Genomic DNA, 22,662 nt, shown 5'->3' with positions numbered 1-22,662 from the left:
ACAATCAAGTGTACTTTAAAATGGCTTTCATTTGACTTACAATCAGTAGTTGCAGGGACAGTCCCCCTGGAGACACTCAGGGTTAGGTGTCTTGCTCAGGGACACAATGGTAGTAAGTGGTTTACCCACGAGGCTACAACAACGCCATCCACGACTGGCCTGTGGACAGTTTCTACTAATTACAATAAACTAGTTGTTAAAAAAAAAAAGTCGGGGCTAAAGGGACTGAGACAGCTGGGACTGGACATTCTTGGTGCCAGGTGGTCCTGTGCAGTCACCCGGATGCAGGAAGGTGGGAGTTCATAACACCAGAAACGTTGCAAGTATAAAGAATATTTTTAATCAATTTTATAAATCGACATTTAAGTAGCAGCATAGCCAGAAGGTCTTGAGGTATTTATAAATTCATACATTTCCAAATCATTGCACACATACACCCTCACGGTCACATTCATATAAGCTTCTCACACACACACATTGGCCTCAGCACTTATACACACACACACACACACACACACGATTGGGCCGTGTACCCCACTGTCCCACCGCGGGCAGCTCCTCCAGGAGTGGGCGTAAGGCAGCGCGCTCAGTGGTGCAATTTTGGCTGCAACAGAGAAGCAGGAAAGCAAGTAACTCACCTATTCAGAGAAAAGACAAATCTTTACTGTCACCGTCGCGGCTCGAGGAACAATGACATTTAGGGTGCGGTCGACTCGGCGTGAGGCATATCGTTCATACAGAAAACAACAATAAACATAGTAGTACACATAATATATGCAAATTTCACTGGGGGAAAAATAAATGGCCTTTAACAGAGGAAGAGACTTAAATACGAATTTGTTAAATTGTAAGACAATTTAAAAGTAACTAAGATGTAAGTATACACGGGTGGTAGTAGCCTGGCGGGTAACACACTCGTCTATGAACCAGAAGACCCAGGTTCAAATTCAGCTTACTACCATCGTGTCCCTGAGCAGGACACTTAACCCTGAGTGTCTCCAGGGGGGGACTGTCCCTGTCACTACTGATTGTAAGTCGCTCTGGATAAGGGCGTCTGGTAAATGCCGTAAATGTTCTTTAGTAAGTTGTTAAGTGTGAAATACCCCCCACGCCACGTTAGATTCTGTTAATAACAAAGATGCTCCCATGCCTGTGACCATCGTTTGACCACGACTGCAGAACTGCCGTATAAAGACTAATACCGGAGGAATGCAGAATTGCGCCGACTCTTTTGTAACCTAAAACCGTCCACGCCCCACGTAGGACAAAGTGCCGACAGCCGAACACCCCCCGTGGGAGGGAACGGGGCACCGCAGTCTTCGTGGGTGAATAACCTGGCCTGATTTTTAGGATAAAAATATTAAATCCTCGTATCCGTTAGCTACGGCTGAGCGGAGCAACGCGATTTCACCGGCGCACCGCGCGTGCGTAATGGAAAAAAAAAACAAAAAAACCTTGGTTTCCGCGGACATTACGTCATGGAACGCCGGCACTGAGCACGCCGTCCACTCTCACCTGACATGAGGAAGAAAAATCGACGGGACACATCGACCGTCGTAATCATGAACCGTGAGGTAATAATACGAATTATTTGGTCTCAACTTCACCGTTTAATTCACTGACACACATTTTCTATATTTACACGTACGGCGCGGCCGCGGCATTGAAACCTTCACGTGGGTCCGGGCTCACCTTGGGTGTGCCGAGCTTCTTCTCCCCCCCGACGGAGAGGCCCACGCCTTTGCTCTCCTTCCAGGGGTAGAAGCCGGAGTGGGGCGACGAGGGCACGCGGTGCGGCTTGGACGGCGGAGAGGCGCTGCTCTTGCACTTCTTGCCCAGGCCCTTGTGGTCCAGGCTGGCCGCCCTGCCGTGCAGTCCTGAGTCCCCGCCCCGGTGCGGCGAGGCGTCCGAGGGCGAGGAGTGCGCCCGCTTGAAAGCCCACGACGACGGGGCATGGGGGTCCGCGGGCGCGAGCTGGGGGCGGGGCTTGCTCCCGGGAGAGAGCGAGCCGTTGGTCTGTCCATGAGGGGAGGCGGCGGAGGAGGAGGGGGAGGGCTTGGCGGAGGGGGGCGGTCGGCCGCGGTCGGAAGGGACACAGTTCCGGTCGGGGCTGGTCGGGTCGGCGTCACCAAACGAAGCTTTTCTCTTCCGCAGCGCCGCGGCAGCTCTCTCCGCCTCCTTGAGGCGCAGCTGCTGCTTGTTTGTGCGGCCCACCGGGTTCCGCGGCCGCCCGGGACCCGACTGGGTGGAGGAGCGTGCCGGTACCGGGGAAGTGACTATGGGCGTGGCGCCTCGGGAGTTCTCCGACTGGCTGTGCGGTTTGCTGGCTGAACTCAGGGGGAGCTGTTGCGAGTGAGAGGCCGTCCTGGGCGACGTGGCACCGTGACTCCCGGTCCTCGCTTTGGAATACTGGGACATTGAGGAGGAAGAGGAGGCCGAGGGCTTGGATGAAGGACTCTGGGATTGGAGATCGGTGACTTGAGGTATTTTCCTGAAGAGGGAAAACGAAAGATGAGACGACAAGCAGGACACGGCGTCAAGTGTCGAAATCTGTGCACAGACTAGTGTCACACTGCCACCTAGTGGCATGGTGGAGGGTTCCTGAAGAAGAAAGTGAACGAAACGAAAGCGCTTCTTAAATCGTCTCGTGCTAAAGTTAGCGACTTCTGTATTCCACTGACTGTCATTGTGAAACGCTGCAGCGCACGGTGACAACGCAGCGTGCCCTCTGCATCTAGCCATCACCCGTGGCGAGTCGTGGCGAGTCGTGGCGGGCGGCCATGAAAGTGGTGCCGCTGCCCGGTGCGGGATCTTCTCTCACTCATTTAACAAACGTCTGAACTTAAAACACACACGCGTTCATTTTTCGAGCGCCGCAGCAAATAAATTGCAAAAATGTGTGTAGTCAAAAGCACGTCGAGGGGAAGAGCGGCTGTAATATTTAGCATTTTCCCAATTTATTGGCTGCCGCGACCAAAAGGCCGACTTGTGTGTGTGTGTGTGTGTGTGTGTGTGTGTGTGTGTGTGTGTGTACGGCCGCAGACACGCGTGACTTTGTGAAAGTGGAGATTTGCGGGTTTTGGTGCAACGAGCGAGAGAAAATCCGGCGCCGCTGCAGAGAAGGGCGAACAATCTTACTTCCACAGATGCGCGTTTAGGTGCTGCTCCACCATTGCGCTGACCGCAGACCGCAGGTTGTGTAGCCGCCGATCAAATGTGAAGATGCCATGGCCCATTGTGCGGCCGCCAAACGTACACACCTGGCGAGGGGAAGGAAATAAAATAAAGCCCTCACCCACATCCCGAAACAGCTGCAACATCTGGAATTACGTAGTGACAGTGAATCAGGCAAGATGGGGCTGTACCGCTAAAGGTCTGGGGTGCCAGGGCGTGGCGTGCCACTCGGCCAGCTCCTCTGCGCCCTCGCCGTCGCTCTCTTCGCTCGAGACGCGTCCCAGCGTGGCCGGGGACAGAGGACGGGCCAGGCCCTCGTCCTGCGCCGGCTTCTCCTCCTCGTAAGCGCTTTCAGACGATTGCCGTGACCTGCTGAGAGCCCCCACACACACATACACACACACACACCCAACCTGAGTACTACTCTTCTCGGGCAAACATTTAATAAAATACTCTACCACACTGAACTATTACTTCAACGTGGCCAAGAGCTGCAACAACCAAAACGCTCCGCTTGCGACCGTTTTGATTTGGAAGCCATTTCATAAGCCGTCTGTTTCATGCTTCAATAAACTGATTTACATTTACAGCATTTACCAGATGCCCATATCCAGAGAGACTTACAGTCAGTAGTTACAGGGACAGTCCCCCCCCGGAGACACTCAGGGTTAAGTATCTTGCTCAGGGACATGATTGTAGTGAGTGGGATTTGAACCTGGGTCTTCAGGTTCAGAGACGAGTGTGTTAACCGCTAGGCTACTAACACCCATAAAAAGAAGCTGCAAAAATGCACCTCATTTCAACATTTAACCAGAGCGCCTTACAAATCTGTAGTTACAGGGACACTCTGTGACACTCTGGTAGTAAGTGGGGTTCGAACCCAGGGCTTCACACTACCACCCCCTTCAACAACCCAGAACACAGCGGTCACGTCCAAACCTAAAGGCTGGGCTGTCTGTGAGGGGTCTCCTGCAGTGCGGGACGGGTGCTGTGGAGTCCCTGGTGCCCTCAGGGAGGGACGCCGGGGTTGCTGGTCCATCTGGTGCTGAGGCCACTCGCTCACGGGCCCTGGAGCTCATCTTCAGCTCGGCCACCAGCTGGTTGAAGTTCTTGCTCCTGCCCTGAACCTTGCGGCGCTGGTGGACAGAGTGGATCTTCAGGAGGAAGAGGGAGAGAACGACAAAATAAAACCCTCTTATAGCAGATCTAGCAAGCGACTAAAAATGATTTATCTTCGAGACCCTCCAGAGGAATTTCCTCTAATTCTTTTCCTGGCCAACCCCATCACTTCCTGTTCCTGAGCAAAAATCGCCCCGAAAACACTTGGATAGAAAAGAAAACCAGCGTGTGAGGAAGAAGCCACGAGCGCTTACGTTACAAGTCAGCAGGCGCGTGCAGACTTTCTTCCTCTCCGGGTCCATCACACCACAGTGCTTGTCCAGGTCGAAGACCTTCTCTACAAGTCAGAAAGAGAGAAGCGCATCGAACTCTGATTCGCGTCCCAAATTCCCCGGTCAGTGGCAGGAGACCGGACTTACTGGAGACCACCTTGTAGGTCTTCGGCCCCCGGTTTCCCACGCCCTGCTCCCCTCGCTGGGCCAGTGGCTTTTCTGCGGACGCGGGTCTGCTGGACATGGTCCCCCCGGACGGCCACGGGGGGTCCCTCAGATTGGGGGGCGTTGAGCTTCGCGGCGGGTCCAAAGGCGGCGGCTGCTTGAAGACCAGTGACTCCGAATGAGCAGAATGGGGCGACTTTTCGTGCGGGGAGAGTCTAAAGGGGGAAATTAAGGGTTAATAATACGCAGTAACTACTGAATGCACAGACACTACTCATGTCAGGGCGCTTTCACACTTCATTACGTTTGCTCGGGTCCAAATCAGTTGGCGAGTTTATAAAATTGTACTATTTTCGGTTCGGTTTCCTATCGCACGAGGAAAAAAGTCCGAGCAAACTAGGGAACGCGAGAACGTTCTCTCTGCTGATTGGTGAGCTGCAGAAGTAAATGCAGGAAGCAGAACTGCTGCTGTGGACCACGGTTTGCGTGAAACTGGAGGGACTTGATGGAAGTAAATTTATGCGCGTCGGCTGTTGCCATGGCGATTTGATATTATAGTACGCACATTTACCACTTTGGGACCGCCTCTTTTTGTGGGTCTCGAAAAGGAAAGGAACCGCTGTGTTGTGAAAATGTCTTAAATGAAGCGAGATGGGTGTGTACTACCACTTAGAATAATCAAACCACGTGTTAAAACACTTGGCTCTCGTTTATCACTTTATATAGATCTATTATTATGGCCCAGCAATATGGCCAGGCCCTGAACACAAACTACAAATCCCATAATGCAACGCGCACTTTGCTTCGCACGGCTTGTTGGTGGCTGAAACACACACACAGACACAAAAAAAAATAATAATAATTTTGAGCTGCTTCACAACCCATTTGATGTTGATGCGGAAGCTGCATTTAGCTGGTAAAAATTCAGCTGCAGCGCTGCATTATGGGATCTGTAGTTTGTGTGTCATCAGCGCTTCGCCGGGCCATAATAATAGATCTATATTTGACACCCCTGAATTAAAGTTGTACCGTACCGGACTCCCTCCTTGGGGGCCTTGGTGTGCCGGTGCTGCGATGGCGTGGTGGGAGACTGGGGTGCCGTGCGCGTCGGCCCCGCCCCCTGGCTCTTGCCGCTCCAGGAGGCGGGGACGTGAGATGGCGCGGCGCCGTGGCGCGAGCGCTGCTGGGACGGGAGCGGGGGCGAGCGGAGGTGTGCATAGAGCTTGCCGAGCGGGCCGTGTCTCCTCTCACAGTGCTTCTCAAAGGCCTGAGGCTTCACCACCTGGCTGCAGTGGCTACACACCACCAAGTAGAAGTCGTCGTGGCCCGGGTAGTGGCCAAATATCGACATATCTAGTGGGAAAAATAGCAAACACTACTTTTTATTATGTGGAGGGGGAGCAAAACACACACACACACACACACACACTCCGTCTGCTTTGCAGCTGCTCCCAGACAACCAGCCCAGCCACCCCCATGCTGGGTGATTAATGGACAGCCCACTGTTTCCAAGCAAACACCCCACAAGCCACCAATAAGACTTCAATCGAGTCTCTGTGAGCGATTTCTGATCTGGATCACGGTGAGAAAGGTTGAGATTAAAGATCAGCGCTTGTTGGTCCATTGGTAAAATGAATATACATCTACTTATGACGCCGAAACGCATGCCAGCACAGGGAGTGAATTGCAATCGGACACTCGTTCTGACCAAATGTCTCCAGTAAACACGCTTCAATCACAAATTTTTAATAAAAAAAAAAATGAATCAACAGAATCGCTCTGAACTCATTTTCTTTTTGAGGGCCATAAATATGCATGTGTCTGCTCAAACGGTCAGAAACAGACTCCATGATGGTGGTATGAGGGCCCGATGTAGACAGGTGGAGGGGGGGGGTGTCGCGCTTACAGCCCAACACCAAGACTGGCAAATTCGCCACTGGTGCCCTGGGCTCTTCGCAGATGAACGCAGGTTCACACTGAGCACATAACAGACGTGACAAACGTCCTGCTGCCTGCAACATCCTCCAGCATGACCGTCAGTAAGTGTGTGTGTGTGGGGTGTGTGTGTGTGTGTGGGGGGGGGGGGGGGGGGGGGGGGGGGGGATTTCCACCTACAATATCTGTGGCTTTATTGTTGTCACCACATTCAACCATGTAAAAATAAAGTATTTAATAAGAAAATGTCATTCAGCACTATATTATGGGTCTGTGCACAGTGTCCAAATCTTCTTGCAGACCGTGAATCCCTTAAGCTTGACAAATTTGACTTTTATAAATTATAAAAAAAAAAAAATTATAAAAAAAAAAAACTTGAGCATGGACCATAAAGCTAGGCTCACTTTGGTGTCCAGCAACGTTCTGAATTTCCATTAAAATTCACGTATTCAATAATCCTGTGGCAACACGAGTGCACCTGTGACGTAATATGCCATTAAATTGCATTAAAATAGAAAAAAAAAAAAAAAAGTTTAATAACATATGCATAATACAATATAATACAGGAATCAAAGTGACTTTCCAAGTGCACGTTACATACCCTCCTTCCTCAAAATCATCGCTTCCACCGCTTTCTTCCCATTCTTGCCGCAGTCGTCGGAGTCGGTGCCTAAACCAAAAAAAAAGCTGCAGTTATTGACGGAAGAAAAAACAACACAGTTCCTGAGAAACCGAGCGGACGGGAGCCCACCAACCAAAACTTCCTGTGACGGTCCCGGCTCGCCGCTTCCTCAGCGGGCCCGACCAGCGCTCGGACAATAAAAACCCACGATTGTCACTTAACCCCATTCCAGAATGTCAAACGCGGCATTTACCAGTAATTCATGACACGACCGAGCAGCACCGACAAGTCAAACCCCGGCGAAAACGTGGAGGATCACAAGCGGACCGAATGTAAAACCAGCAAAACTCTGCAGACGTGACCTGCGACCTTCGACAATCAGGGTCCCCGCAGACAGTAGCGAGGCTGACCCGAATGCATTGAATTCGTGACCCGGGTAGAAGTGACACCAGATTTAAAACCCTTGTGACTTGTGAGGGTCCCCCGGTCCCTTTATCTGGGCGCGGTAACACCTGTGATGTCGAGCCCTCCTAGGTTAAAGACCGCAGACAGGTCACTGGGGGTCAGTTGATCAACTGAATGAACTTGTAATTAAGGACTAACGTGGGGGGGGGTCACACCAGATGACCCCCCCAGGTCCTGAGTGTGAAACACGCTCCTGGCCAGCAACCACTGTCCCCTGCCCCCCCCCCCATGCTGCTCCAGGAGGACTGGACGTCGACTTGACGGGGCTCCTTCCCTAGGAGACAATGAGGGGACGGGGGACACTTTTTACACAAAATAAATAAAATGGACGTAAAGCGGAACCGCGGCGCCTGCCGTGCCTCCACGCCCTGACTCCGGAGAAGGTTCGATTCACGGCGGCTCCGGGGCCGAATTAAAGCGAGCACCGGCGCGTCCCCTCCCTTCGAGGTGGCGGCCGCGGCACGGCTCACTCGGCTAGGCTAAACCCGCCGACAGTCCCGTGGACTGGACGATAGCAGCGGTGCTAAGGTAGGCTAACGTGGCTAACTCACGCACTGTGAGAGAAGGGAGGCTAGGCTAACAGTGCTACGCTAACCGCGCCTATCACAGTAAATCCCCACGCCCGAGCAGCGTGCAGCCGCATCCAGGCGCCCCGTGCGGGGCATTTAACGACAAGGGAAAGCGGGGAGAACGACGTCGCTGCGCAGACGGGCCCCGACCCGGAGGACCCACGTGACCCGGGCGGCGCTAGGACCCGGCAGGTCCTTTGTTTGGGTAACGGGCAGAAGGATGCGTCCGGTTTCCGCGAAAATAAACCCGAACCGAGGCGCGTTGCGGGCCGATGGCGAGCGGCGCCGAGAGCGAAAGCGGTCACCCACCGTCCACCGCGTTCGCGCCGGCTCGCTCCGCCCAGGCGCTCCAGTTCTGGCCAACGAAGTCGTCGAGCCCCGGCAGCCGCCGATCCAGAGCCGCCATTACTGCTGTTGCGCGCTCCCGTACCGCCATCATCACCGCGCGCTCGGCGCCTTACGTCACGCGGCGCGCTCCCGGCGTGCAACAAGATTCGGAGGCCTGATGTTGCCAAGTTCGATTATTATAAAGCGGCCTTCGGCCTATTCATTTAATCGTTAAGAAGCATTGAAAGTCGTTTTTTTCCGGCTGCAATAAGCATACAAATCGCGTTTGATGATCCACCTTCGTTGCTGGGGTGGCGTGTTCCGGAGGCCTTTGACAGAATCACGGCGCTTACTTGAGCTTTCCTGCCTCGAGATCTGGCAACATTAAGTTATAGTGGAAGGGTGCGAAAGTTGCCAAGACCGCTTATTACAAGCGAAATCCCAGTGCAAAGTGTAATGTTTAAGACCGAGAATGCAACCCCAAAATCAGTGAAGCTCGTTAGCAACACGGTGCCCGGAGTACCTGGACACCCAGACCGCGAAAGGCGCCACCTGGCGGCGTCCTACTGGACACACAGAGTTATCCGCAGCTCTCCACTTTTATTAGACACAACACACCAAAATGCACAGTTCTCTCTCAGGTCATCTGTACAGAAACGGCTGTAAAAATAATAATAAAACACCGTTATTTGGCATGATTAGTATTAAAAAAAAAAAAAAAAAACCCACTAAAGTTCACTAAAATCCAAATACATTCCTCGATCAACCAAAATTACTTCAAAATGGTTCCTTTGCCAACTGACAGTGGCATAGAAATCCTTTTATTAAGGATTTAGATGAACTTTCTGCAAAAGTTATATAATTAGTCATGAAAGTAATTTAAACATAGTAAGTGACATATTTAAGACCTAATTCACAAAACTATCACATAAGGCAATAATTTTGCTATTAGTACATTACTGAAAACTGATAAATGAACTTCAGTACAAATGTGGTAAGAACTTTTTGCATTAGGCACTGAAAATCCAATGCAATGACAACACAACAGGAAAAAAAAAAAAAAAAAAAAAGCCACCGAATACCAAATTAAGTAAATATAAAAAATAAAGATGACTTGCTGCATGAAGTCTGAAAAGAAGTGTATAAATAATGAAAACCAAGAGAAAAAAAAAAAATTTCTGCTTTTGAGAGCAAAAAAAAACCCATCACAATCTAAACGGTTCTAATCTTTAGAACACCTCTACAAAACATTTCAGTAACTTCCAGAAACGGCAGAGCTAGAAAAACGTGAAAGCAAGCAGCCCACGTGCGGAAGCAGAGAGACGGATCTGTGGCAATGTATCGCCACTAGATCAGACATTCGGTCTGCCAGAGTCTGCACTTTGACGTGAATAAATACTTCTGGAAAAGTGTGCCGGTGTAAAGGCCACAGCGCTAGTGTTTCTCAAAATTCACATTCTTAAGTTAGAATATAAGTGCACACAGGCAAGTGCCTCAAACGTCTGGTCGCGTGGTATGGTGGAACGTGCGGGTTACTGAAATTTAACACATAAATATAAAGGCCAAGAGGGATACTTGTAGGGAACTTGTCAACTGCCATCAGTTAAAATGTACCAGCTAATTATGACCAGGGGGGGAAAAGTCATTTTGTTGGCCTCTCGGACATTCAGGGTAACAGAAAGTGGATGGGGCCAATTCCAAACCAATAAAAATGCTGTGGAATTCAAAATGGGAACAAAGTGGCCTGTTAGAATTGACAAACATTTTTTTTTTTTTTTTATGTAAATTATAGCAACCAACGATGGCTTTTCTCTCCTGTTTGATTGGCATGAAGGTGCAGACGAGGCCATTCCCATGCAGTTAGGGTCCGGCCGCTGCTTTCTCTTCGTCGGCAGGCTGGTTGGCTGGCTTATGGAACGGCGTTTCCTTATAAATGAACCAGCAGTTTCCTGCCCACAGAATGAGATTCAAGAACCCAAAGGTCTGCAAAAGAATAAACAAGTCAGCAACTTAAAAAGTGGCAGGATCAGGAAGCAAAGATGATAAAAGGGATGAGATTCCCCCCTCTGGCCTGTTGCAGAGCACAGAAGAATACAAAATGGCCGTCATTATTCCTCAAAATCACCAGATTTGTACTCCAGTCCCATAAAACATACATAAAATCCTCTAGATCCCACACACAAAGCCTTACCACAGAAGCATTGAGTCGCCCCATGGCAGCAAACGGGCCCGCCTTGCAGGAACAGCCCAGGAGCTTCACCAGGTTCTCTGGGTCCGTGGCGTTTTTCACGTCCGTCAGACCCTTCCCCCAAGCCGAGGACGACACCAGCCACAGGAACGCAAAGATCCCGGTCACAAACAAGTCCTGGAAACGGAATGACGGGGGAGAAGGGCGTGAAATATCCGCGCGGAGAGTGCACGTGGGGCTCCGTGCTGCAGATACTCACCACGACGGGCCCGCGGCTGGACTCTTGGTAGACATGCTGGTAGCCCAGGTACAGCACCAAGGTGAAAGTGCAGTACAGGAAGGCAAAAACGCCGACACAGACGTAGAACTCGGCGGAGGAGGAGAAATCGCCAATGAGGTACGTCTTGTTACCCTCTGCAGTGGCGTTGCAGGACGGGACAAGATACGGGTAACCTGGGAGTCTGCAGGTGGACAAAAAAAAAAAATATATTATTTATTTTAATGAAATGCAGAAAATCTGGAGAATAATAATAATAATAATAATAAAAAAAAAAAAAAAAAAAAGACCCTCTTACCGGAAAGGGTAGGCGAAATGGATCGGAACCGATTGCTCCGCTTTAGTAGGGCAATTCATAAGAATGCTGGTGGTGCCAGAATATCCGCCAGTCGTGGCAAAGGCAAATATAGAGAAGACCTGCGTATGAAGGACACCGTAAAGAAATAAAAATAAGACCCTGGCGTCCATGATTACACTGTGCATGTGGTTATAAAAAATAGTCTGAAAACACAATATTCGCTTTAATTGGCAGAATAGTGAACAATCGAACTGTGTAATATGCCAGGCGGCCGGGGGGAAGGAAGGATTTCCCGTATTGTACGATGTTGAACCGACGCCCGCGTTATTTAACGCCGTTCGCTCCTGTTGTGTGGCGTGTCTTATTTCCAATCGTTTCACCAACATTTCACAAGCCGCCCTCATTTCTGCGGGGGCGTGGACTAGTGGCCTTTGAAAGGCATGCTGGGATGTCGTGCAGGAAAGTGGCTGTTATACGAACTGGACACGGGTGCTTTTCACGTCCCCAACGTTTTTGGCCAAACACGGACTTATCGTGTTCGGCAGTTTGTGCACCTTTTATTATAAATTTGTGTTTTTCGTAATGCTTCCCCCCCCCGATTCGTCAGCCACTTCCGCTGTAATAAACTGGCGAGTCTGCAATAAAAAAAAAAAAAAAAAAAAAAAAAAACGAACAGCACAGCAGGAGGGGAAAAATAATATAAAAAAAATTCTACCTCTTCAACCATGCAAGAAAAGCAAAGACGGGAACACGAACACACACACACACACACAACCCATTCCCTTTACAAACAAAGCACTTCCTGTCAGGAAAAAGTCATGTGCGCGCCGCTGTAAACACCGGCAGCCACCGTCGATTCAGCCCTTCTGAACTGTTCTTTACTTTACTTCACTTTGCGGACGCTTTTATCCAAAGCATCTTACAGGAGGACGACACCAGCAATCCTCATTCGGTTTCTATAGATTTTGAGTTACAAAACTAAGAGCCCTGATAAGGCCGAACATGTCAGGAATAGAACATGCTGGGGGATTTGTTAAGTACTCGACGAATTTTTCTATTTTAATTTTTTCACATTTTGTGCAGTGTGTGTGTGTGTGTGTGTGTGTGTGTGTTAGATTCGTCTGAAATACTTTTTGAACAAGTGGGTTTTAAACTCCTTCTTAAAAGGTGCTGGTAGTCTCGGCTAGTCGAACGGAGCAGGACAGGTCGTTCCACCAGCCAGGGACAACGGAGGAGAACAGAGCTGATTGGGACCGGAGACCCCGTGAAGAGGGAATTTTTAGTCTCGTTTCATTTGCAGATCCGAGAGGGCGTGCAGGAGTGTAACTGGCTAGTAGTGTGTTGGTGTAAGAGGGAGAACTTCCATTTACAGCCCTGTAGGCAGCATCAAGGACTTGATGTGAGCAGCTACCGGGAGCCGGTGGGGAGAGGTGAGGAGAGGCGGGACGTGGGTGTGATTCGGCTGGTTGAAGATGAGGCGGCTGCCACGTTTTGGACCATCTGGAGTGGTTTTATGGTGACTGCAGAGGCTCCAGCCAGGAGATGGTCGAGTTTAGAGGTGACCGTTGCCTGGACGAGGAGCTGCGAACTGTTCGCGCGTAGACCCGCCCTGTACGGGCGAGGCCGATCCATCGCCTGCTGCACCAGGCTGGCAGGTGAGCGGAGCCGCGCCCCCCAAGTCGATTCAAATCTCTGGGGATGCGGTTATGGTACAAAGTTCGACGTCAAACAATTAGACTCTGGCAGCGCTCGACAAAGTGCCGAATGCGCGAGCCCTGGCGGCTTCAGATAACACATCTGCTTGCGCGAGTGGGAGGAGGCAGTTAAAACGGGGCCGCAGCGGCGTAATGATTGACACCTGCGGTGTCCGGGTATACACCGTACACGGCGTCCCGCGTACAGCACACACACTCACACACACAAACCCCGGCAGGATCGGCTGCACAATTCAATAATCCTTCTGATCCCCTTCTCCTTATAAAAAGTAGGGATGGGCGAGCCACATTTTTTACAATCCCGTCCTGATACCAACTCAACCAAGTCAACCTTTAATATTTTTGTGGTTGCTATGGAGACACCAGTCTATTAAATATAGTAGTAGTAGTGATAGTAGCCTAGTGGGTAACACACTCGCCTGTGAACCAGAAAGACCCAGGTTCAAACCACTTACTACCATCGTGTCCCTGAGCAGGACACTTAACCCTGAGTGTCCCCAGGGGGGGACTGTCCCTGTAACTTCTGCTTGTAAGGCGCTCTGGATAAGGGCGTCTGGTAAATGCTGTAAATGTAAATATCAGTCTAGTCGCAGTGGATTCTTCTTGCTTCGGCAGCCCCTGTTAGGGGTCGCCACAGTGGATCAACTGGTCTGGTTATCGTGTCATCTTTAAAACGTAATAAAAACCGCCAACAGCCCAAGCAAAAAAAAAAAAAAAAAGTTGTTACTCTCGTGCTACACTGCCGTAATCGACCTCTCCTCCATCTTGAGCTAGTTTCTATCGTGTGACACTGTGTCGTGGTGCCTGGAGGTCAAAGTTCAACTAAATTCACGACAGCGTGAGCAGAAGCTCGCTTGCCGCGCCATTTAACAGAAAACCTTCAAAAAAAAAAAAAAAAAGGCGCTCTTCAGACGTTCATGCCGTACAAAACAAATGGATCGGCCCACCTGTCAGATATCCGCTAGGCAAACCACATCATTATCGGGAGGGGATCATATCTAATTCTGATCCAGCTGATAACTAACCCCCCTTTTTCCCCCTTCCAAGAGCAGTCGTGGTTTTCAGGAAGATTCCTACTGATACTCCAACACCGGGAATACACACACACTACATACTCAGAAACACACGTTTATTACTCGTTGTGCTTTACACACTGTCTGTGTGAAATTGCAAACATTTAGAGAACACTCGTGACAGTCGTACATTTACTGCATACTCCCTAACACACAAACCGTTTTTCTCCAACCAGTTAGACTTGCAAAGACGGAAGGGGAAATGTGCCAATCAGCATTTCTACTCGTACACACGCTCCCTGCACGTCCAGTTGTACAGTGGTGCACGGAGGAAGCGGGTCACAGTGGGGTCATCCTGTCACTGCACTCATGTCTAGGGCAGCCAGCTCCTGGAGATAATTCTACATTTACCAAATGCCCTTATTCAGTGGTTGCATGGACGGTCCCCCTGGTTGGGTGTCCTGCTCGGGGACACAATGGTGGTAGGTGGGGTTTGAACCTGGGTCACCTGGTTCACAGGCGAGTGTCTTGCCACTAGGCCACTACCACCCCTGGTTTTTCTACTCGTGCACACACTCTCCCTCCACGTCCAGTGGTACACGGAGGAGGTGGGTCAGTGGGGGTCATCCTGTCACTGCACTCATCTAGGAGCAGCCAGGGGCCACGACCTCTCCTCCATCCGGGAGATAATCCTACATTTGCATCTACCAGACACCCTTATCCCGTGGTTGCGGGGACCATGCCCCCCTGGAGACACTCAGGGTTGGGTGTCTTGCTCAGGTAGTGTGTGGGGTTCTGGTTCGTAGACACTGGGCAACTACCTCCCTACACAGTGCTGGTCTTTTTACCAGCTTCCAGTCTCCGCAGGGCCCTGGGGGTCCGACTTCCGGGGAGGGCTGTGATGATGTGGGTGTGGCCCGCCCAGTGGCCACCCACCCGCGGCGTGGAGTGTCCGGGTCGGATGGATGGATCAAATGTCGCCCGCGCACCTCGAGTTCGTTACTGTACGTTACGTTACGTGGGAGCCTTACGTCTCTCCACAGCGACACGGGTATTTATATGGCACCAGCTGCCACCCGTTCCCACACACGGGAGTCTAAAAATGACACCTGGACACGACTCGACTCTGCCAACGGGGATTGCCGAGGACGCCGCCCCACGCCGACTCGCCGCGTCCCCGTGTCCGCCCGACCCGGTACCGTCGATAATTCCGCTCCGACCAACGGTTCGGCGGGACGCGGATCGTCCAATCAGGTTTCAGGTCACAAAGCGGGGTGTTGGCCGAGACTTACCCACTCCAGAACTCGAATAAACCCGAGCGGCTCCTTCAGGGGTCCCAGGTCCAGTTTAAAGCCAGACGTGAACTTCTGTAGGAAGTCGAAAGACTTTTTTTTTTTTTTTTAAATAATGACACGTTGCGTTCGTTCAAGCTCATGAAGTTCGCAGCCCTGCCCATTTTTTTTTTTTTTTTGTTCTACTTTTATTTCCTTACCTGAACGGTGTCCATGGCGCGGGAACTGTAAACTCGAACTGCTCTGCGGCGAGACGAGGAGAGAAAATGTCACCCGCGGAGAGCCGCACGACGCACACCTCGAGGTTAACGCTGTCCAGAAAACGCGAATTCGGGTTGTAAAACTTGTCAAAGTTTCTGACCTGCGGCTGCACACGTGATTCAAGTCCGTCTTAAAGAGGCAGGCTCCTCAATTCTGATTGGCTCATGTTAGGCCGCGTATCAAATGTTTTGTGTCTGGGTATAAATATACGTATTTATTGCACAATACTCATTCATAATATGTGTGCATAGGGTATGCTCAAACTACAGATGGTGACAGATTAATGATTAAAATGCAGATTTCTTTTTCACTATTAAGCAATGTTGGTGAGCAGCTTTTTTCTTTTAACTCTCCGGATGGGTATGCTGACTTCCATTGTGAGGACAATTGTTCATTGATTTCAAAAGCATTGATGATTGCTTGCTCACTTAATTAAGGTGTTGGGGATAAAATATATAGAGATCTGTACTTGCTTTTGAGCCTTCAGCTAAAAAAGGACAACTCTGTGACCAAATATCCACGAGGCCTTCCATTCTTAAGAATACTGTTTAAATTGTGTAAATAAAAAAAATCCTTTTACTTTTAGCCAAAACCACTTCGGTCTAGTTTTATACAGCCCAGGTTGGTCTTGCCTCGCCACCATTATCTATTTAACGTCACGTATCCTCACTGGCCTGCTGGGATTGTTGGTGTTATATTTACAACTTTTTTTTTTTATATTCCTTGCATTATCCCGCCCTCGCTTGCGGTCGGCTGCATTGAAAAATATCTGCAAAAATAAAACTGGAAACATAATGAATAAACATTGGACTGCGCCTTTGCACCCGGAACGCTCTCGGCCTGTGACGTGTCCGGCCGGAGCAGTTACAGCGGCACACTTCCGGTTCTGTTGAAACCAGCAAACTCACTCTTGTACAGCCAGAGGTATGTGTGCGAAACGCGTTACTGCACCCGAATTCGCGGACTGTTAAAAACAGACCGGTTGTGTTTGTGTCCGTAAGAGTACAAGCTGCCGCATATACGTTTATTTGGCAGCATTTCAGCTAACTTGTACACTGTTTATCTTGCCGGTTATATCCGTGCCTGCTAAATGATTTGTGTAACTGCATTCATCTTATCTCAACTATATCGTTCTTGTTAAACACACTTTTAACCTGGAGCCAAACGTGTTCAGCGGCCTTCTTTAATTTTATGTTTGCACCCTTGGTTCAAGTTCAGATGAATGGAAGCGCGTCCGTTAGCTTTAAGAACGCTAAACCGCTGACGGACTCGCAGGCCGACCAATAGCAGGAGGTTGTTGCCCCGTGGCCCCGCCTCTAGTCCCGTGACCGTCCAATCAGTGGCGAGGATGCTGGAAGTGGGCGTTCTCGTCCGCAGAGCTAGCTCATGAGCGTAGCGAGCTAGCTTGCCGCACCGGACGTTGCTGATTTTCTTTGCCTAACGCTTTCATCCATTCTGCTTGAATCTCACGACAGGAGCGAAAACATGTTCTTGACCAGATCAGAGTACGACAGGTGAGCGGTGGTCCCCCCCATAACTATCACTTCTGTTTTATTAATCAGTTGTATTACGCGTGTTTGTGTGTGTTGTGTACGTGCCTGTGTGGTAAATTGGCCGAATAACTGCATCCCCTTCCGACGTCGTGATGTTCTTAGTTCCTGGTTTCAAAAGAGGGGGGAAAACAAAGTTACTTTCACTTTCGTTCTGGCTTTGTCCTGTTGTCAGCATGAATTATTGATTTTATTTCAGAGGGGTGAACACGTTCTCTCCTGAGGGAAGGCTGTTTCAGGTGGAATATGCCATTGAGGCGATCAAGGTAGGCCGCCTTTTGTCATGCTCGTCCGCTGACCGTATGTTCCAGCGTTACGTTATGTACGTCATTCAATTGTGAAAAGACAACGATGGCAAGAAAAAAAATAATCATGGCGAGAACCATATGTCTCTTGTAGCTTGGATCCACTGCCATTGGCATCCAGACGTCTGAAGGAGTGTGTCTGGCAGTGGAGAAGAGGATAACCTCCCCACTGATGGAGCCCAGCAGCATTGAGAAGATTGTTGAGATTGACGCCCATATTGGTAAAGTAGTCACTCAGGTCTCATAACCACATTTTTCAAATTTGATGAAATTATTGCTACTTAATTATTATAATTTGTGTGTTTTACATAGTTCAGGAAGAGACTGTGTCAACATTTAATGTAGTTCAGCATGCAGCAACATAAATATTAGTGTTTCTTAGGGACCCACTACTAAATCCAGGTCTGGTTTAAACATAATTTCATAAGAAAGCGGATTAGTAACAATACACAAATATGTATAAAGTGAGACGAAATATCTTCAACAAAGCCCACGACAAGCACATGAGGCAGAATTTTCACGATGTAGTAAATTTGAAATATGGCCCTCATTAATTTTCTGCAAGGTGCTGAAATGTTCCCCTTTCTTCCAAGGTTGTGCCATGAGTGGGTTGATTGCTGATGCCAAAACACTCATAGACAAAGCCAGAGTGGAGACGCAGGTGTGAAATTATAGTTCTGCACAAATTCACAACGTGTAGCAATTAAATCGGTGCTAACATTTTTTTCTGTTTTCCTTTGCTTAGAACCACTGGTTTACGTATAATGAAACAATGACTGTGGAGAGCGTCACCCAGGCCGTTTCCAACCTGGCCTTACAGTTTGGAGAAGAAGATGCCGACCCTGGAGCCATGGTAAGCGTTTATTAAATCTTTAATTTGCTGCATTTTCGGTGTTTTCCTGGTGGTTTAGTCTTTGGTAAAGACATGGCAGTCATGGCCTAGTGAGTACGGAAATGGACCCGTAATCGGAAGGTTGCCGGTTCAATTCTGAACCACCAAGGTGCCACTGAGCAAAGCGCCGTCCCCGCACACTGCTCTCCGGGCGCCTGTCATGGTGCCCACTGCTCACCAAGGGTGATGGTTAAATACAGAGGACACGTTTCACTGTGTCACCGTGTGCTGACAATCACAATGCAAAATGATAATCACTTCACTTTCATGGTTTTGTGAGTTTTCCAAGAGGAGGAACTGGCTACCCACCCAGCCATTTTTTTGTTGGACTGTGACTGCTTCTGACACACAGAAGATGAACTTTACTGAAGTGTTTCAGTAAAGTTTAAAAGGCTGTAGCCTGTGGCCATGATTGACAACTCTCGCACACCCCCCAATTCCTCATTCTGGATGATTTAACATGTCACATGGCCAGGTGTAGCGCAGTGGTGGCCTAGCGGTTAAGGAAGCGGCCCCGTAATCATTTACATTTACCGGATTTTTTCAGACGCCCTTATCCAGAGCGACTTGCAATCAGTAGTTACAGGGACATTCACCCTGGAGCAACTAAGGGTTAAGTGTCTTGCTCAGGGACACAATGGTAGTAAGTGGGGTTTGAACCTGGTTCACAGGCGAGTGTCTTACCCACTAGGCTACTACCATCAGAAGGTTGCCGGTTCGAATCCCGATCCACCAAGACCTGTCATGGCTGCCCACTGCTCACCAAGGGAGATGGTTAAAAGCAGAGGACACATTTTGTTGTGTCACCGTGTGCTGTGCTGCAGTGTTTCACAATGACAATCACTTCTTCTTCTCCAGCGTTTCCCTCTGTTCTCTACACTCCTAATATACATCTTGTGCACACAGGGTTTATGCAGGGTTAACATGGTTACAAAGAAAATATTTTAATGGAATAGGCTCTGTGCTATATGTAATTATTGTTTTTGTCTTTTTTTTTTTTTTTTCCTGCACTCCAGAGTCGACCTTTTGGTGTTGCGCTTCTCTTTGGGGGCTTGGATGAGAAAGGACCGCAGCTGTAAGATTTGATTCGAACCCAGCTCTCTAAACTGAGTTTTGTGTGTCCGTTGTTGATTGATTAAAGTTTTGTTTCTCAGGTACCACATGGACCCCTCCGGCACGTTCGTACAGTGTGATGCCCGTGCTATCGGCTCGGCCTCTGAGGGGGCTCAGAGCTCCCTACAGGAGGTCTACCACAAGGTATGCCCCTCCCTGCATGTCTGGCAGCAAGTGTTGTGCGTTTCTGTTGGTCTCGCTTTGGAAGAAAGCAGGATGAGACTTTGCGCTGAGTGTAGCGGAAGCGCTCAGGCGGCCTGGACCTGTGCTGTTCTGGGTTGTTGAGGTGTTCCGACATCCTGAAATGGCAGCATTTCTTAATTCTAGTTTACACGTAAAGCTGTCATTTTAGTCTTTATTAGTATTAGTCATGTCCAGTCTCATTTTAATCTAGTCAAGTTTCAGTTGGCTACATTTTCAAACCCATTTCATAATTAAAACAAGGTTATCTTGTTATTATATTATTAACTCATAGACTCAAGAATACTCGACATCCATTTTAGACACGAAAGATGCTCGTTCTGTTTTCTTTTCCACTTCATTGTAAGGAGTGTCCGTAGATCGCTCGCCCATCAGAAGTATCCTGAAATATAATTAATGCTGCGATTGCTTGTTGCAGAAGTTTTCTCCTCTGGATAAGGGCGTCTGATAAATGCTGTAAATCTATGCGACTGCACTAGAGATACAGGAAATAGAAAAACTGCATAAGAATAATAATAACGCAATTGCGTTATTATTATTCTTATGCAGTTTTCTATTTAAATGAGAGGAAATAACATCTTGTCTTATTTAGTTAACATAAATGAGGCATTTTAGTATAGTTTTTATCTTGTAAACCATATTTATACTCAAATTTATTTGTCAACAATGTTACACGATATGTTTGGTTATAGTTATCGTCACATGACCAGTCTCGTCTCAATCATGTCAAAAAGGTTCATTGTCTAAGGTATTTCGTCATGAATTTTGTTGACTAAAACAACGCCGGTCCGCACGAAAGTGCTCTTCTTCTCCCAGTATACCCACCTTGCCTTCCCCCACAAGGTAACTGGGCCGTGGAGCTCCTGTTCATTTGGCCGTGTTTGCTCTGACAGCTCTGTCTGTCCCACGTCAAGACGAATGGAAACGTTACTTGAATGTACTTGTATAGATTTCTGGTGAAACCTCATTGAAAGGCCCAGAATATAAAGAATTCTTCTCATACCGAAGATCTGTGATTTAATTCCACCACTTGTGACATCTGCTTCTGTGAGCATGTGACGCGTCAATATAATAAGCGTCTGACCCTCTGAGGGAAATCTGATTAGAATAGTAGCAGGACTTGAAGTAGCATTAACATTTCTAAATCCGTTCTTCCACGGGCCATAGTTTATTGCTTTAAAACGTTCTCAGAAGTCCACCCACTGTGTAGACGTGTAGTAGCAAATGCCAGTAGCAGGGGACTTTTTCCTTGCTCTTTTCCTGTATGTATTGTCTGTGCAGTTTTTTTTTTTATATTATTTGTTGGCTTTTTCTTGCAGTCCATGACGTTAAAAGAAGCCATCAAGTCGTCCCTCACCATTCTGAAGCAGGTCATGGAGGAGAAACTGAATGCCACCAACATTGAGGTAAAGTTCTGAACCGCCTCCCACTGTCATGATTGCCGATACAGTTTAAAATGTCATTCTCTCATTTTTTTTATGTATATAAATCCACAGCTTGCCACAATAGAACCTGGTAAGACCTTCCACATGTATACTAAAGAGGAACTGGAGGACGTCATTAAGGACATCTAATGCGACCATCTTCTCGGCCGGTGGCCCCATGTGGCAGTGGGCTACGAAACGGAACCTGTGTGGAGCGGGCGTCCTTGGCTCTGCTCAGGACCTAGTTCGGACAGGCACGGACTCTTTGTATGTTCTTTTTGCTCTGGTAATCTGAAATATTTCTACAGCCCTATTCTGTTCTGGCCTCAACAGATCAACACACAGTGGAAGTAGAATAAATGCGAGGGGGGGTTCTTTTTGTTACGAATCAGTGCATCAATAAAACTGTATTCTGGAGACGAGTGTGTGTTTCTTTCTTAAAAGAAATGTTCCAATAATTAAAACAAAATGGGGGGAAAAAAAAAAAAAAAAGAAATGCCCAGATGCGCTTTGGTGTTCACTTCTGACATGCTTCTTTTTTGTAGTAGTGATAGTTTTATGGAAGTGAAGTGTTTGTCATTGTGAAACACAGCACAAGTTGACACAATGAAATGTGTCACCCTTGGTGAGCAGTGGGCAGCCATGAAAGGAGCCCAGGGAGAAGTACCTTGCTCAGTGGCGTCTTGGCGGATCTGGGTTTGCTACCTCGCAACCTTCCAATTACGTAACCCTGCTAGGCCACCACTGCCCCATTATCTCAGATCACATTGCTGAGTGTTCTATGATGGCCAGAACTGATCCCATCGCCTGTGTTTTTTTTTTTTCTTTTTTTAGAAGACATCCTTATCAGAATCTGTTACTGATTTTAGTCAGTTCACCAAAATGACACATCACTGATTTGTTTAATAAGAATGTTAAGTGAAGTGATTGTGAAACACTGCAGCGCAGCACACGGTGACACAACGAAATGTGTCCTCTCCTTTTAACCATCACCCTTGGTGAGCGGTGGGCAGCCATGGAGATCAAGATCAACATTTAATTTTGGTGTGTGTAGAATACACCATAATGTCAAGACGCAAGGTTAGTTTTAGAATCCCCAAATGTCCTCTGTGTTCAGAATATTGCTGGCAAGTCATTGAAAAAAATTCTTACACGCGTTTGCATGTTCGTCATAGTTTTAAGGTGGTTGTGTTTTTATATTTTGGGACTTAATATATTTGTAAAATGTGGACTGTCCTTTATTGGACAAAACACATTATTGACCTTTTGTCCAACTGAACTGAATCGTTCTTTGTACGCAGACGTCCCCGCAGCCGCTGATCTGGGGTCAGCGGCGTCCTGCTCCGGCGCTGGGAGGGGCTTGGACCCTGTCAGCTCGTCAGCCATTGGCTATTTGTCATCGCTAGCCGTTCGGTGATTGGCTGCTCCCCGAGCGGCCGCCGCGGTTCGAGCGGAACGCGTTCCGCGCATGCGTGGAAGATGAAT

General features: G+C 48.6%; 3 protein-coding genes across 7 annotated transcripts; 1 reads left to right on the top strand and 2 right to left on the bottom strand.

Annotated features, from left to right (window-relative positions):
* Window positions 1-320: 320 nt before the first annotated feature.
* atxn7l2a (ataxin 7-like 2a) lies at window positions 321-8,815 on the bottom strand. Of its 4 annotated transcripts, none has more exons than XM_028998264.1 (10): window positions 8,631-8,815; window positions 7,267-7,335; window positions 5,765-6,083; window positions 4,713-4,945; window positions 4,548-4,630; window positions 4,114-4,328; window positions 3,366-3,543; window positions 3,139-3,260; window positions 1,693-2,491; window positions 321-604 (listed from the first exon to the last, which is right to left on the bottom strand). In XM_028998264.1, exons 1-10 carry the CDS (start codon window positions 8,758-8,760, stop codon window positions 587-589), a joined length of 2,166 nt encoding a protein of 721 aa, XP_028854097.1. In that variant the 5' UTR covers window positions 8,761-8,815; the 3' UTR covers window positions 321-586. The 4 variants fall into 4 exon arrangements, with proteins under 4 accessions (XP_028854097.1, XP_028854096.1, XP_028854098.1 ...); XM_028998263.1 differs by having other exon boundaries at window positions 3,366-3,546; window positions 8,631-8,814; XM_028998265.1 differs by lacking the exon at window positions 8,631-8,815 and adding an exon at window positions 7,421-8,483 and having other exon boundaries at window positions 3,366-3,546.
* A 1,559-nt stretch (window positions 8,816-10,374) lies between these two features.
* On the bottom strand, window positions 10,375-15,803 carry sypl2a (synaptophysin-like 2a). 2 transcript variants are annotated; one of them, XM_028998601.1, is made up of 6 exons: window positions 15,632-15,803; window positions 15,432-15,506; window positions 11,412-11,530; window positions 11,096-11,297; window positions 10,840-11,013; window positions 10,375-10,631 (listed from the first exon to the last, which is right to left on the bottom strand). In XM_028998601.1, exons 1-6 carry the CDS (start codon window positions 15,644-15,646, stop codon window positions 10,509-10,511), a joined length of 708 nt encoding a protein of 235 aa, XP_028854434.1. In that variant the 5' UTR covers window positions 15,647-15,803; the 3' UTR covers window positions 10,375-10,508. The 2 variants fall into 2 exon arrangements, with proteins under 2 accessions (XP_028854434.1, XP_028854435.1); XM_028998602.1 differs by lacking the exon at window positions 15,432-15,506.
* A 633-nt stretch (window positions 15,804-16,436) lies between these two features.
* Window positions 16,437-21,594, top strand: psma5 (proteasome 20S subunit alpha 5). Its single transcript, XM_028998600.1, has 10 exons — window positions 16,437-16,616; window positions 17,168-17,206; window positions 17,442-17,508; window positions 17,642-17,768; window positions 18,141-18,208; window positions 18,293-18,400; window positions 19,456-19,514; window positions 19,594-19,696; window positions 21,073-21,159; window positions 21,250-21,594. Exons 2-10 carry the CDS (start codon window positions 17,178-17,180, stop codon window positions 21,325-21,327), a joined length of 726 nt encoding a protein of 241 aa, XP_028854433.1. The 5' UTR covers window positions 16,437-16,616; window positions 17,168-17,177; the 3' UTR covers window positions 21,328-21,594.
* The last annotated feature ends 1,068 nt before the right edge of the window (window positions 21,595-22,662 follow it).

Source organism: Denticeps clupeoides, chromosome 12, assembly GCF_900700375.1.
Source record: "Denticeps clupeoides chromosome 12, fDenClu1.1, whole genome shotgun sequence".
In the NCBI taxonomy this organism is placed as follows: domain Eukaryota; kingdom Metazoa; phylum Chordata; class Actinopteri; order Clupeiformes; family Denticipitidae; genus Denticeps; species Denticeps clupeoides.
This window is presented reverse-complemented; position numbering and strand designations above follow the sequence as displayed.